We start from the raw sequence: 16,984 nt of genomic DNA, 5'->3' as shown, positions 1-16,984 counted from the left end.
ATGAAAACAAATTTCCCAAATTAGCTGAACTCTCTCTCTTCTCTCCAGCAGTGGAGGAGGGGGAGGGAGTCGTGACAGGTTTTCATCACCACATTTTCAGTTCCTTCAGGCACCTTAATTTTAGTGGTTCAAGTAAAGAAGGCAGTAGAGGTTGTAACACACACTCTTTTTATGAGGGAATGCCGACACATCCTTGGCTTTGTAAAGATAACACTAACGAAAACCAAAAAAGACAAAAGTTCTCTCACACACCTGTTGAAACGCCAACTACAAAATGTGGAGGATGCAAATAAAAAAAATAAAAATTGTCTAAAATATGTCAATGAAATGCAAATTATATACTCAAACTTCACATTAGGAGGGAAAAAAGGGGTGGCGTGGCTTCGCAGCGCATGAAAATGGCTGGGTAGAGGATTAGCTCCGTTGTGACAGGCAAATTTTATTGAGATTTCAGCAGTTAAAATTAATGAATAGCGAGTGAAAGGAGAGAGTTTAAATAAGAAATGGCTTCGGGTAAACCCAGTAAAAGTACTCCGACGAATTCAGGAACGGGAAGTAAAAAAAGAACAAAAATGGATTCGGTATCCCCGACAGCGATCCCGTTACCTCTAGATGAAATTGAAAACCGGGATTTGATGAACGAGCTACAGAAGATCAAAGAAATAGTAAGCGATAACGCTAAAAATATAAAAGAAGTGAAGGAGGAAATAGAGAGTTTGACAAATAGAATGCAGGCAGTTGACTTCAAAATTGAACAGTTAGAAAAGCGCGCCGAAAAATCTGAGGCAGAAGCGCTGGTGTGTAAAAAAGATCATAGGGAAATAGAGGCGTTAAAAAAGGACTTTGAAGATTTGTCAAACCGTGAACGAAGAAATAATCTGCGTCTGATTGGGATACCTGAGGGGATTGAACAAAATGATCCTATTCAATTTGTGACTAATTTTATCCCAAAGATTTTACCGTTTAAAAGCTCTTTTCCTTTAGAGGTAGAAAGAGCACATCGGATACCGATGAAAAGATCAAATAGCCAGAAAGGTCCCCGTCCACTAATTTTTAAGCTGCTAAGACATCAGCAGGTGGTAGAGATTATAAAGCTGGCTAAAGCAAACAAGGATCTTAAATGTCAGGACTCTAAGATCTTTATAGTGCCTGACTTTGCAAAAGCTACGGCATACAGAAGAAAACAGCTTTTGGATTTAAGACCTAAACTGAGAGCAATGGGAGCAAGATATGGATTGATATACCCTGCTATTATGAGGGTAACTTATGAGAATAAAACTTATAATTTTGAAGAAGTAGTCAAATTAAAGGAATTTCTAGATCAATATGATTTGCCTATGGATTCATGAAAGTAAATGGATACTGTAATTAATATGTACTGAGTTTGATTTTTGGATTATATTTTTGTGGTGAAAGTTTGAAGATATTTATAAACGAAGAAAAAAACAAAAACAAACAAACAAAAAAAAAAAAGTAGAAAAGGAGAAAATATTTTTAAGAAAAATGATTGCAGTTATGGTTGAAAAAGGATCAATATTTCAAGCAGGATCAGAAGAGTGGATAAGTGGAAGGCTTACTGTAATGTAAGGTTGGATTGTCATTAATATGGGAAAATATATGATATGTGATGGATATCTAAGTGATAAAGAGGAACTTTAAGGAGAAAATAAGAATGAAAGAAAAGAAGATGTGAAAAGAAGAAAATGTGGTGGAACTTATATGAAGAGAAGAGAATATAAGGATCATTTATAAGATTTGGATGGATTCCTAAAAGTGAATTTATAATTTACATCTGAGCGAGACTGAGATAACAGACTGAGGATACAAAAATGCTACATTGGAGAAGTGTGGAATCTTAAAATATAATAGGATGGAAATATAGTAAATCTTGGTGTAAAATGTTCTGACTGTAAAGATGGATTGTTGGATAAGACTTGATCCTTACTTAAATTTATAATTTGCATCTGAGAATGACTGATATAAAAGGCTGATGATGCATAAGTACTTCATTTGAGATGGATGGAATAGTACGGTAATCTGCAAGAAGATGGAATCGTAAGGAATCTTGGAGTGCAATAGAGAGAGTGGGAGAATTGTTTAAAGGATATAGATTGATCTTTATTCAATTTATAAATCATATCCTGAGATTGACTGAGATAACAAGAGGGTGATACATAATTGATGCATTACAGACATATTGACAATCAGAATATAGGATAATACAAGATATACTGAAAATTGATGTGAAGTGATGGGATTATGAGGATCGCTTAAGTGAATTGGCTTGATCCTTAATTTGGTTGTTGATTCACATCTAAATGAGACTGAAGTAGCAGGATGAAGATGAACAAGTATTACAGTTGAGAAGAATGGAGAATAGACTGAAATAAGTTGGAAATGTAATGGAACTTAATGAAAGTTCTTGGGACTGTGAAGATTGCTTGATTGAAATGGTTGATCCTTCTTTTGATTTATAGGTTAAATCTAAATATTAATAAAATAAGGTGGAGTGATGTATGTTACATTGACGTTGTGGGAAACTTCTGTTAGATTTGGAAAGAGAAGAAGAAAAAAAAAAAGGTATTAATCTTGGGTGGATATAATTATAAAAAATGGAATCTGAAATATAGGGTATATCCTTTTATAAATATATTAAGGATATAGGATGGAAGAATGCTTGAAAGTTTGAATGAGGGGAAAAGTTTATAAAAATGGGATTAGAGTAAATATGGGTATTTAGGGTATTGTAGAATGGATTGACTGCAGGAGAGTTTGGAGTTGATTGTTTGGTAAGAATTAGAGAGAAGGAAAAATGAGTATGTTATTGCCTGTGGGGAGTTATATTCTTTATTCAGTTAATATGTGCGTTTCGAAGTTTTCAGTTGTATTAGGGGAGGGGAGGGAGGGGGAGGGGAATAGGGGGGGATGGGGAAAGATGGGAGGGAGGGGAAATTTATATACTGGTTTAAGGAAAAAGAAAATATGTATATTTTATGTTTGAGAGAGATGTTTATATATTATATTTTATTTGTAAAATGGGTTTTAAGATTTTTTCTTTGAACGTAAATGGCCTCAATCACCCAATAAAAAGGAAAAAGGTACTGGCATATATTAAACAACAAAATATAGATATTTGTTTTCTGCAAGAGACACATTTGTCTGGAATAGAGTCTATGAAGCTATCAGGTAATTGGATAAAACAATATTTATATGCACCAGCGATAAAAAAGAAGGCAGGAGTAGCAATATTGATTAATAAAAAATGTTCAGCAACATTTAATATGGTAAAGGCAGATCCTCAAGGAAGGTGGGTACTTGTTGACATGAGCATGGGCAATATTACATTGGCGTTACTAAATATATATGCCCCTAATTCGAATCAAAGTGAATTATTTAAATCTCTACAACAATTAGTTTTACCACTGGCTGCTACTAATATAGTGGTGGCTGGGGATTTCAATGCTGTTATAGATCCAATAATGGATAAAAAGCCTAGTAGAATAATGAAATCAATGTGATTAGATAATTTGGTACAAGCATGTAATTTGAAAGATATATGGCGTATTCTTCATTTTAATGATCGGGAATTTACATTTTGTTCACATGTTCATCAATCATTTTCAAGAATTGATTATATTTTTGTTTCAGATCAGATGGTACAGCAAGTTGTAAAAGCTGACATAGAACCAATAGTAATATCTGATCATGGTGGTGTGTGGATAGAAGTTAACTTATTAGATCAAGATAATTCCAAACCTGTATGGAGGTTTGATAATACTTTGCTTGCTGATTCTAAATTTTGCACAGAATTTCAGATAAAAATGAATGAATATTTCAGACTTAATGACCTAGAGGAAATGTCGATTGGAATATTATGGGATGCTTTCAAAGCAACTATGAGAGGACAAATTATATCATATTCTGCGTATAAAAAGAAACAGATAAGAAAGCAATTTGCAAATTTGGAAAAAGAAATTAAAAATTTGGAATTAAAATTGGTTAATAAATGGGAACAAGAGACATTCAAAAAAATGTGAATATAATGAAATTTCCTCTGGATTAGTAAGGAAAGATATTTTTGCTCAGCAAACGATGTATTATGGTAGTGCAAATAAGGATGGAAGATTATTGGCAAATTATTTAAAAGCAAAGAAAAGAAAGGAGAAAATAAGCATAATTAAGGATGAATTAGGACATTCTCATTCTCAAATTGGAAATATATTAAAACAATTTTTAAAATATTATAAGTCACTGTATTCTTCTGAGTCTTATTTAGATAAAGAGAAAGATGGGTTGGATTTTTTGAGTTTAGTTAAAGGACCTAAGGTTCCTGATCATATAAAAGGAAGTTTAGATAAACCTATATCATTAAAAGAGTTACAAATGGCATTGAAATCCCTTAGAGTTGGGACCGCTCCAGGTGGAGATGGATTTACACCGGAGTTTTATAAAGAATTTCAAATTTCCCTTTTACCATATTTATTAAAACTATATCAGGACCAACTGAATAAAGGTTGTATATCAGGCACTATGGCAGAATCTTTAACTATTGTTTTGTCAAAGCCAAATAAAGATCCAACATTGGTTTCAAACTACAGGCCTATATCTTTAATAAATGTAGATGGTAAATTATTAGCTAAGATTTTAGCATTAAGATTGGCTAAAGCTCTTCCTCATATAATAGGAATAAATCAAACTGGATTTGTTGCTCAAAGACACTCTTCAAATAATACTAGACTGGCATTTCAGATGTATTATTTAACAAGACAAATTAATGATCCGGCTTTTTCAGTATCACTAGATGCTGAGAAGGCTTTTGATCGTGTAGAATGGAATTTCATGTATCAAGCTATGGAATGGTTTGGTATTGGATCTGGATTTATACAAATGATTCAAGCACTGTATAGCTCCCCAACTGCTCGTTTATACATAAATAATAATTTTTCAGATGCTTTTAAATTGCAGAGGGGAGTTAGACAGGGTTGTCCATTATCTCCTTTGCTCTTTGATATAGTTCTTGAACCCTTGTTGTTAGCTATTCAACAGGCAAAGGACATAGAGGGTATTCCATGTGCTGGAGTGGAATATAAAGTATCTGCTTATGCAGATGATATATTGCTTCATTTGAGGAATCCGGAAACAACAATTCCATGTCTACTGGAGATAATAGATACATTTGGAAAATTCTCAGGATACAAAATAAATTGGACTAAATCAGAAATTTTACCTTTAAATGTGCATTGTACAAAAGGTATACTTGATTCTTTCCCTTTTATTTGGAAAGAGGATGGTATAAAATACTTAGGTATTTGGTTGAATAAAACACTCGAAGAGACAATGAGAATAAACGAAAAATTTTTATTACAAAAAGTAACAGAGTTATGTGAGCAATGGAATCCTTTACATTTGTCATGGTGGGGAAGAGTTCAAACTGTTAAAATGATGATTTTGCCTGTAGTTTGCTATCAATTGGGAATGATACCAGTGTTTTTTCAGGGGTCTTTTTATAAAAAATTAAATAGTATTCTGGATAAATTTATTTGGCTGGGTAAAATTGCAAGAGTGGCTCTAGTGTCTTTCCAAAGACCAATTGAGGAGGGTGGGGTAAATTTTCCCAATTTTTATAGGTATCATCAGGCCTATATCATGCGCCAAGGTATGTATTGGGTCCTCCCAGAGCTTTTGGAATAACTACCAGAGTGGTTAAGGGTGGAGAGATCACTTATTTTTCCACTTAGGCTTGATCTTCTGCTTGGTATAAAAGTGCCTAGAATACGTAAAGACAATAAAGTATTAATGGATACTTGGAAAACATTACGATTTGTAGATAAATTAACTAGTGATTCTATTTTAAAATCGAAACAGCAGACTATTTGGGTAAACTCCAAGATACAAATAGGCGGGTTTAAGGTTGTCTGGAAAGATTGGATTAAAGCAGGTATAAGATCATTAACGGAAGTAATTGATAATGGTAAGATGCTTGAATTTTCACAATTGCAACATAAATATGGTCTGAATAAAAAACAAAATTATAAGTGGTTGCAATTGAAGCAGGCTATTCAGGTGGGGTTTCCTGAATGGAAATCTTTAAATGATCATTACAGCTTAGAATTCTTATGTTTCCAGGCAGATTTTCTGGGACACCAGGCCGCAAAGTGGTATAAAATTATATCTAATTATTTGAATAAGAAACCAAAAAATGGATTAAGAGATATTTGGAGCATTGAGATTAAGCATCAAATTAATGCATCTCAATGGCCACGTATTTGGTCTTGGAGAATTAAAGGTACGATGTCGGCATCTATTAGGCAAACATGGTTCTTTTTGTTGCATAGAGCATTCTGGACCCCTACTAGATTACAAAAATTAGATTGCTCTAAGTCTAATAGATGCTGGCATTGTAAAATTGAAATTGGAACTTTAGACCATCTTTTATTTTATTGTCCATGTATTCAGGCATTTTGGATATCAATATGGGATCAAGTTAATATATTGATGGAAAATCATGTAGCATTATCCTACGACACAGTGATTTTTGGAATGTGTATGAGGGCCAAAAGTCAGATATCTGCAGCAAACAACAAATTATTGATGATTCTTACTGGGGAGGATATGTCGGGGAGTCGGGGGGGGGTGCAAGAGGGCTTGAGCTCCCTCTTGCCCCGATCATGTCAGGGGTGCCGCGGTTGGTTGGGGCTTGAGCTCCCTCTTTCCCCAATCGTGTCGGGTGTCGGGACCGCCAAGAGGAAGCAGCAGGACACCGGTAGGAGCTTCTACATGATGGGGGGGGGGGGGCGGGAGGCTGTGGGGGTGCGAGCGGTCCTTCAGGGTGGGGGTGCGGGTGCGTGCGAGCGGTCCTTCGGGGTGGGGGTGCGAGCGGTCCTGCAGGGGGGGGGTGAATTGGACGTCGGGGGGGGGGAAACTATGTAAAAAAAATTTTGTACAAAGCGCTCATGCGTATAACGCGCAAGGGTGTGTGCGGTACGTAAAAACCACATATAACGCGCGCATTATATGCGAGAAAATACGGTACAAGTTTATGTCCCCAACTGTTCACTGAGTCCCAAGCAGAAAAACGCCTGGTCCTATGACCTGGCCGCTCACTCTCTTCTGAGACAGCCAGAAAATGCTCTTATTCTCATTACTTACCCAGACTATGACACACCATCCATTAGATCATTGGACAGTCTATGGATCTTCAGGAACGCTGTGAAAACCTTCCTCTTTACAAACCCAGCTCCCTAACAACCCGCGCCTGCACCCCTGACAGATGGATCCTAAAGGCACCGACCAATACACCACACAGAATCTCACTAAAACTCGTATGCCACTGCGAATATTACTTAAATTACTACTACTGGAAAAGAAAACTTTTTACTTCTGTTATGCCTATCTATACAGAAAGTGCTGCAATTCAAACCACGTCTGTATGTTAAGTCTATACTGTAAACGCTGTGTCCTATGTCCACCATGTTGGTACTTTTAGTCTATACGTTACACCTATACTGTAAATCTTGTAATCTAAATTCCCTGCGGCCGCCAATCTCTGTATTCTCATGAACGTTTGTCCTGCTTTACTGTGATGTACTCTTGTAACCCGTTCTGGGCTCCTTTGGGAGAACAGGTTAAAAAATTGATTAAATAAATTAAAAACTGACTGAGGACAAGGAATACCATTAGGAGCATCAAACATCTCTAAAAGCTTCTCTGGCATTTTTATAAAAACCTGACAGCAGATAAAGGCCAAATTTTTCTGAGCTCTGTCCTATTGAAAACACGCGCTAGTGTGGCTCTTGGGCTCTGCTGTCCAAAGAGAATTCCTATTATATATATGCATCTACATTATAATAATAATAATAATTTTATTCTTGTATACCGCCATACCCAGGGAGTTCTAGGCGGTTCACATCAATTAATTAAGATCCGAGGTTACAAGCGGATTTACAACATTTTGTCTGAGTTACAAGCAACGATGTAGTTGAGGTTAGAAGGGAAGGGAGAGAGAGAGAGTCAAAAAGGGGAGGGGAGGAAGGGGAAGAGCAGTAAGGGGGGAGGAGGTGGTTTCGGTTCATTGCAGGAGGGGGGGAGTTAAGGGTCCTGTTCGTGGAATAGGTGAGTTAAGTAATTTTCTGAAGCCAAGGTAGGTAAGGGCCTCGAGCACAATTTGGGCTAGCCATGGGTTCAGCTTAGCCGCCTGGAAGGCGAAAGTTTTGTCTAGGAATCTTTTGAGATGACATAGTATTAGGGAGTATACATCCAAAAAAGTCAAATGTGTGTACAAAAAAAGATATTAAAATGAATGTTTGAAATGAAAAAAAAAACTACCCCAAAAAATCAGGAAAAAACATAGACAATTTTCTAGAGATGGGAATAACTAGTGAGATAATTAAATTTGCTGACGACACAAACATAAGAATTGCCACTGTTAGGTCAGATCAGTGGTCCATCGTGCCCAGCAGTCTATGCATGTGGTGGCCCTTAGGTCAAAGGCCATTGCCCTAACTGAGACTAGCCCTAACTGAGACTAGCCCTACCTAAGTACATTCTGGTTCACCAGAACATGTCTAACTTTGTCTTGAATTCCTGGAGGGTGTTTTACCCTATAACAGACTCCGGAAGAGCGTTCCAGTTTTCTACCACTCTCTGGGTGAAGAAGAACTTCCTTACGTTTGTACGCAAGAGGATTGTGAAAAATTGCAACAGGACCTTGGCAGGCTGGGCAATAAAATGGCAGATGGCGTTTAATGTGAGCAAGTGCAAAGTGATGCATTTGGGAAAGAGGAACCCGAACTATAGCTACGTGATGCTGGGGTCTGTGTTAGAAGTCACTGCCCAGGAAAAGCATCTAGGTGTCATCGTTGAGGATATGTTGAAACCTTCAGCTCAGTGTGTTAGGAATTATCAGGAATGGAATGGAAAACAAAGATGAAAATGTTATAATGCCCTTGTATCGCTCTATGGTAGGGCCGCACCTCGAATACTGTGCAGTTCTGGTCACTGTATGTAGCAGAATTACAAAAGGTACAGAGAAGGGTGACGAAAATGATAAAAGGGATGGGTCGACTTCCCTAGAGGAAAGGCTAAAGCGGATAAGGCTCTTCAGCTTGGAGAAGAGACAGCTCAGGGGTGATATGATAGAGGTCTATAAAATACTGAGTGGAGTGGAAAGGGTAGATGTGAATCGCTTATTCAGTCTTTTCAAAAATACTAGAACTAGGGGCATGCGATGAAGCTACTATAATAAACAGTAGGTTTAAAACAATCCAGAGAAAATATTTCTTCACACAACGTGTAATTCTGGAATTTGTTGCCGGAGAATGTGGTGAAATCAGCTAGCTTTGCAGGGTTTAAAAAAAGTTTGGCTAAATTCCTACAAGGAAAGTCCATAGGCCATTATTGAGATGGCTTGGGGAAATCCACTGCTTATTCTTACGATAAGCAGCATAAAATCTGTTTTATTACTTGGAATCTAGCTAGGTACCGGATTTTCTCGCATATAACGCGCGCGTTATACGTGGTTTTTACAAACCGCGCATACCCTTGCGCGATATACAAAATTTTTTTTTACATAGTTTCCCCCCCTCCGACGCCCGATTATCACCCGGAAGGAGCGCTCGCACTCCCACCCCGAAGGACCGCTCGCACCCCCACCCGAAGGACCGCTCGCACCCCCACAGCCTCCCCCCTTCCCCCATGGAGAAGCTGTCTACCTTGTTTCCGGATGCCAGCCCAGCTGCTTCCTCTGCCGGCGGTCCTGCCCCTTCTCAGAGCCCTGTGCTGCGCTGCTTCCTCTTCAGGCGGTCCCGCCCTTTCTCTGATGTCAGAGAAAGGGCAGGACCGCCGGAAGAAAAAGCAGCACAGCAGGGCTCAGAGAAGGGGCGGGACCGCCGGCAGAGGAAACAGCTGGGCTCGCTGGCATCCGGAAACAAGGTAGACAGCTTCTCCATGGGGGAGGGGGGTGAGGCTGTGGGGGTGCGAGCGGTTCTTCGGGTGGGGGTGCGAGCGGTCCTTCGGGGTGGGAGTGCGAGCGCTCCTTCGGGGTGGGGGTGTGAGCGGTCCTGTGGGGGGGTGAATCGGACGTCGGGGGGGCATCAGGCTTTCAGGGTAGGGACAGGACTTCAAGGAGGAAAGGAGAGTCGGGGCGGGCGAAAACAGAGTCAGGGTCTCCAGAGGAGAGTCGGGGCGGGCGAAAGGAGAGTCGGGCAGCATGCGCGGTATACGGGTGTGCGCGGTATATAAAAATTTATGTACATAAATATGTGTTTTTTGTGCGCTATACCCGTGTGCGCGTTTTACATGGGTGCGCGTTATCTATGTGAAAATACGGTACTTGGGACCTGGGTTGGCCACTGTTGGAAACAGGATACTGGGTTTAATAGACTTTCTGTCTGTTCCATTATGGCAGCTCTTATGTGAGTCAAGTTTAGGACAATCCAGCCATTGAGACATCACTACTGAGGTTGGCTCTTAGGATTGGTGGAATGAGGCATTATGACATCAAAAGTTCAGCTCTGGAATGTTGCCACTCTTTGGGTTTCTGCCAAGTACTTGGGACCTGGGTTGGCCACTGTTGGAAACGGGATACTGGGCTTGATGGACCTTTGGTCTGTCCCAGTATGGTAATTCTTATGACTAACAGTTACTTACCCACTGCAGTCTCTGCTGTCTCTCTGTTGCTTTTTTTGGTGTGTTTCTTTCGGAACCGTAAGCTTCTCCCTCTGGATTTCTGTGCATGTGGCTTTGGTTGTTGTTCTACTGGCACTGATTCCTCAGGTAGGGGCTCCAGCTCCCGTGAACTTTGCCCCCCGTCTGAGTCATGACGCATTTCTTCCTCTTTCTTAACCAGCATTTCATCTTCCTGGTGATCCCACAGTCCATAGTGCTTTAAGGAAAGCAAGGAACAGCATTACAAATTCATCCCACCGAGTCTCATGAACCACTAATGTATACTGGGCTCCTGAATGGACTGAGCTAATCCCTCTTACCCTAAGCAGGGAGCGATGAAAGAACAAAGCCATGAGCTGAATCAAGTCGTATTTGATGTAACTGTCGGTCTTCTCCACTCCCAAGATGCGAGGTGGGAAATAGGGCTTCCCTTCATTGCGAACCAAACTGGCATAACTATTCCAGGGGAAGAATCCAAATTGGAAGAGATACTTGATAACAATCATCACCTGGGGGGAAAATATTCCACATTAGAATGTCAACAGATGGCTTTATCATCTCAGATCATTTCCCCCTGCTCCTGTTCTGGCTTAACAGCCACTTCTCCTTGGCCAACACAAGAATACAGTGGCAAATCTAGCCCTCAACAACACAATAACGTGTACAGATTTTACTTCTTATGCTTTTTATCTTAATAGACATGGCAAATGTCAGTGATTTTTTTTTTTTTTATTTCTTTGTTTCTATGGTTCAAGATCAGCATTCATACAGCCATTTTGTATTCTCTCTCCAGCAACCAGAAATATCCCAACATGCACCTTTCTCAATGACATCACATTGGGGCGTGCCTTCATAAATGTTCTCTCTTCCCCCCACACTAGGGTTACCATACATCTGGGAAAACCTAGACATGTCCTCTTTTTACAGGACTGTCTGGGTGTCTGGATGTTGTTGTCTTTTTTTTTTTTTTTTAATTTTTAAAGGGTGAGTCTGTCCGGGTTTGGCAGGGCTAGCAATCCTGAATCCCCCCACCTACCTCCTCCCCAGCCACTGCAATTGAATCTTTGGGCAGCATCAATGAAGTGAGCCTGCTGCTGTCAACCTGTCCCAGAAACTGCCTCTCTGCAGTTCCTCCCTACGCAGGACCAGGAAGTTGCTGCAGGGAGGTGGCTTTCAGGGCAGGCTGACGGCAGAAGGCTCACCTTGTTGTCACTGCCCGGAGATTCAAATTAGGAGGTAGGTGGGGGAATCAGGAACTGGAGAGAGAGGTTGTGCAGATTCTACAGGGGGTGGGGTTGGATTGGACTGGTAATTCTTTCCTCCAGTTGGCGAGAATCGCTTTTCAGTTTGCTTCGGCGGCTGGAGTTATATAGACCATGCCTGGGAGCTGGGGATGAGATAAGGCTTCTTATGTCTGTCAGAGAGAGATTAGGTTTTCCCAGTACAGGCTTTTTTGTTGGCTGAGGGTGTGGTTGGGTGAAGAAGAAGAGAGAGGAAGATGCTGGAATGGGGAGTGGAGACTGTGAAAGACGGGGGATTCAGGGAGGGGGAGAGTTGCAGTACCATGGGGAGGGGCAGGGGAAATAAGCCCTTCCTTCCCTGCCCCTGCCCCCACAACTCTAAAATCTTCGCGCTGGCTTTCTCTGAAATCACTTCCAGGTTGCAGGGCCAGGAAGTGACATCAGAGGGAAAGCAAACACGAGCAGCAGACTGGAGAAGCAGCTCGCACTGGTGAAGATTTTGAAAAGGTGCGGGGGTGGGAAGGGAAGATGCAAGTGTGGTGCAGGGAAGGCAGAGAGGAGGGTGCGGGAGGCTGTCACCACCCCAGGCGCCACTGCACACACCTCCTGTTATCCTTCCTTCCTCACTAACTCCAACTCCCTCCATTGGTAATCCCAAAAGACCTTCTGCACACTGGCCCTCATTTTCTATCGGAAGCTTCTCTGATGGAGTCAACACACGTGCGCACACACATTCCTCCCACAGCAGACATCCATTCCTCCGAGAGCTTTTACAACAAGAAGAACAAAGAAATCAAGGTAGAGCAGGAACTTTCTCTCAAAACCCTTTCGCCAAATTGCAGCAAGGTCCTCTGGAACGTCGGCTCTTACTGTGTCCTCTTCTTCGCACTTATTGGGAATGAGTACATCACACTATGCCAGATGTGCTCTCTCCTCCAATAAATATTACTCATTCCCAAATCATTTTTGGTTGTCTAGATGAGTCTCTGCCTTTATCATTTTGTGGTTCTAAACCACAGAGGAACCTTGGTTACGAGCATAATTCGTTCCAGAAGCATGCTCGTAAACCATATTACTCGTATATCAAAGCGAGTTTCCCCAATGGAAGTAAGGAAAACTCGCTTGATCCGTTCCCCCCCCTTCCAAGGCCACCGGTGCTGCTCCACCTCACCCCCCTCCCCCACTCATGAACGCCCTCTCCCCCTCCCCACCTGCAATCTGCCACAGGACGTGCCAGTGCCCGAAGATCCTGCCTCTTGCCTGGGCTGGGCCTTGAGCATCTGCGCATGCTCAAGGCCTTCTGGCTCTCGCTCTCTCCGAGAATCTCAGAGAATCTCAGCCAGAGTGGGAGCCAGAAGGCCTTGAGCATGCGCAGATGCTCAAAGCCCAGCCCAGGCAAGGGGCAGGATCTTCGGGCATTAGCACATCCTGTGGGTTGGTGCTAGTGCGCGGTGCCAGATTGGGGCAAGGGATTGTGTTTGGGCGCGCAGGCGGGGGATGCCGGATAGCGGAGGGGGGGGCTCGTAAATTGAGTCAAAGCTCGGTTTGCGAGTCACAATTTGTGAGTATGTTTTGCTCGTCTTGCAAAACACTCGAAAATCACGTTACTCGCAAACCGAGGTTTGACTGTGTTTTGTATTGTGGTCACCCTTGCCTTACAAAATGTATGACATAATTGGAAAAATCTTTCTGAGACAGACAACAACATATGGTGGAATACACTTTGTCTGACAGCTAAATAGGAAAGCTCCTATTATAATACTTGGGAGCCTCTATTTTCATCTTGAAACTGATCTTTGGTCTTAATAGCATTATGTAGATTGCATCTCTTGTACAATCTTGTCAGGTATTCCTTATTATTATACTTTTCACATATCACTCTTGTACTATGTATGAAATATACTATCTGATGTGGTGCTTTTATTTGTCTCTATGCCTTCTGTTCTGCACTCAGTTTTATGTATGCTACTATTAAAATAATAAAACTTGTTGAACTGAAAAAAAAAGCCCTTTCCCTAGCAATATATTAGCAAATAAAAGTGAAAAAGTCAAAGGAATAGATTCCAGAAAAGCCAAAATTAAGGAACTTAAATACCAAGGAAAACATGACAGTATTTCCCATAGAAACGAGACATGCAGGGTTGCCATCTAGCTACAGATCCGTTCAGCAGGATTGATCCAGTCCTGAGTTTACCCCATTGCATGATGGGACTTGCAGCCTTGGGGTGAGGGGAGGGGGTTAGCGAATACAATTAGGGAATTGGAACATGTTCTTGCATGCAGTGGGGTAAACCCAGAACTGGGCAAAAACTATGAGGCCTACTATAGCCGGCAACCCTAGCAGAGAGCATGACCTCACTTCCTGTCTCTGCCCTGGCTGATCTCACTTCCTGTCTCTGCCTTTTAGGGTTGCAGGAGCAGCAGGAAGGCTCCTTCAGAAACCTGAATCACTGCTGAGGAACACAGCAAACCAGAAATCGGTGCTGTTCTCTACTTTTGAAAGTCTAGGTTATAGAGTTACATTTCATTTTTTTTTTTTTTTTAGGACCATAACCTGGAAGTGCAGCTTGATTTTTGAGTCTATCAAGGAGAAATGCTTTTGTACAAATGTGGCAAATTCCCTCAGGCTGAGATCACATGTCTGCTGTAAGACATTTACTAGTCCAGGCAAATTGGTTTCTATTTCTTGGGTTTCTTTTTCTAATTCCCCTTTACTGTCCAGATTTAACAACACAGAGAAAATCATTTTGCTGACTGGGGGTGAGGAGGCATCAATAATGTGACCATACGTCCCTTTTTGAATGAGACCGTCCCATGTTTAGATAGATAGTCCCGTTGTCCCCAAGCACAGCTTCAGGACGCCGAAATGTCTAGTTTTCAGAAAGATTTCTTACTTAATAGGGAGATAAAACTTAGTATTCTGTGACAAGAGATACTCTGTAATATTATGCTCACAGCTATAATTTATATTAATAATAATGCTTTCCTTAAATTATTTAGAATATTATTGTGAAGTGCTCAGACCAAGTAACCCAAAATATAGTGAAGTCACTATAATGAGGTTAACAAGGGGACCATCATCGCCTTCACCTGTCCCCTGCCCTCCCTAGATGACCATAGACACTTTCAGATCAGTATAATTTAATGTACTTATCTGAATAGGAGGGTAGTTGGTTTCGTTAATTCTCATTGGTGACTGTGTGTTAAATAAGATTTGTGTGCTCCGTTAAAAATCTTAGAACTGTTCATTCATTCTTCCAATCCCGTCCCCCCGACTCGAGTTTCACCTCTTCATCAGGGAGGGACACTAAGGAGAAATCAAGTTGAAATTCACAATTCAAACTACTTGAAACATCGTATAGCAAATCAGATTAACCCTAATGGTTCTGAGTACTATTAACTAAATCCCAATGTACTGACTTAGTCTTAATCTATAAAGGTCTTAAAATTCGTTAGAAGGGCCTGGAAGAGAGCCAAAAATTGTCACCGACCTTGGTTAATGTTAAAAGATCAAAATAAACAAAAAGATCAAAATATAGTTTGCGTTATGCCGTATACCAACAATAGCAACGCTATAAAAGATATCATATTAAAACACTGGGCAATACTACAGTATCATCCAATATTACAAAAGTTGCCTAAATTTGCTTTTTCAAGAGCAAAGAATTTGGGTGAACAGTTAAAACACAATTTGCATAACCAGAGATCGGTGCCTAAGCCTCCTCAACCAAAGGGTTTCAATTGAGACATTGACTGGCTAGCAGTTTAAAAGTATGACTCTTCTTCAGTGAATTCAATTGATTTCCGGTTGTCGTTTTGGCAGCTTCTTCCGGTTAGTTTGCTTTAAAAACTCACAAGCTGAGCAGAGAGATTCAGTTGGCCCGTTTGCTTTGAAGGAGCCTGGTCTCAGTGAGCCACCACCAGGTAATATAGGAATTTTAAGATCTTTATAGATTAAGACTAAGTCAGTACATTGGGATTTAGTTAATAGTACTCAGAACCATTAGGGTTAATCTGATTTGCTATACGATGTTTCAAGTAGTTTGAATTGTGAATTTCAACTTGATTTCTCCCTGATGAAGAGGTGAAACTCGAGTCGGGGGGACGGGATTGGAAGAATTTAATTTAATTTTTTAAGGAAAGCATTATTATTAATATAAATTATAGCTGTGAGCATAGTTTTCAGAAAGAGACATTTTGGCGTCCCGAAGCTACGAGTTGATCACAGAGCCTGGGCTCTCTCCCTGCTTTCCCATTGCCAATGCTGACGCAGCAAGAGGGCCAGGCTAGGCACATGCAGCGACTGCACAATGGCCAGTCCACAAGCCTTTCCCCTGGCATCAATTCTGATGTCGGAGAGGAAGTTCTGGGTCAGCCAGGCAGCGACTGGCTGGCCTGGAACTTCATCTCCGACGTCAGAATTGACGTCGGGGGAAGGCTTGTAGGCCGGCCTTTGTGCAGTCACTGCATACACCTGGCCTGGCTCTGTTGCTGCGGCGGCGGGGAAGCAGAAAGAAATCGGCAGTGGCGTGGTGATGGGAAGGCAGGGAGAGAGAAAGAAAAAGTTGGGGGAGTGTGGCGGCGGTGGCTTGGGGGGGCAGGGAGAGAGAAAGAAAGAAAGGGGAGCAGGGAGAGAGAAAGAAAGAAAGAGAAAGAAAGGAAGGATGCACAATCAGAAGGAAGTGCAACCAGAGATTCACCAGACAACAAAGGTAGGAAAAATCGTTTTATTTTCAATTTAGTGATCAAAATGTGTCAGTTTTGAGAATTTACATCTGCTCTCTATATTTTGCACTATATTTGTCTATTTTTCTGAGGTGACATTGCATAGTTTAAAGTCATCTGTCTTGACCTCTTTGAAAAAACCCGAATATAAATTATAATTAACATTTTCTCTGCATACAGTGTGCTTTGTGTTTATTTTATGGTTACCATTATGAATTAATAAGATATTGTGTGTACATGAAAAATGAATGGAAGAAATTGGGGGCGTGGCTGGGGCGGGACTGAAAATAAATAAATGGTCATGTTATGCATTAATGACGTACCTAGCATTTAACTTCAGACTGGCAAAATAA

General features: G+C 41.0%; 1 protein-coding gene across 3 annotated transcripts in view; it reads right to left on the bottom strand.

The window, feature by feature from the left end:
- Positions 1–16,984, bottom strand: part of PIEZO1 (piezo type mechanosensitive ion channel component 1) — a 400,254-nt gene that overhangs the window by 39,983 nt on the left and 343,287 nt on the right. For all 3 annotated transcript variants that reach the window (XM_033942562.1, XM_033942564.1, XM_033942563.1), the window contains 2 exons: positions 10,986–11,174; positions 10,648–10,882 (listed from right to left, as the gene is read on the bottom strand). In XM_033942562.1, coding sequence (XP_033798453.1) covers positions 10,648–10,882; positions 10,986–11,174 — 424 coding nt within the window. The remainder of the gene's footprint in view (positions 1–10,647; positions 10,883–10,985; positions 11,175–16,984) is intronic.

The sequence above is a fragment of the Geotrypetes seraphini genome, chromosome 4, assembly GCF_902459505.1.
Source record: "Geotrypetes seraphini chromosome 4, aGeoSer1.1, whole genome shotgun sequence".
NCBI lineage: Eukaryota > Metazoa > Chordata > Amphibia > Gymnophiona > Dermophiidae > Geotrypetes > Geotrypetes seraphini.
Note: the sequence above shows the minus strand (reverse complement) of the source record. Positions and strands in the feature narration are given on the sequence as shown.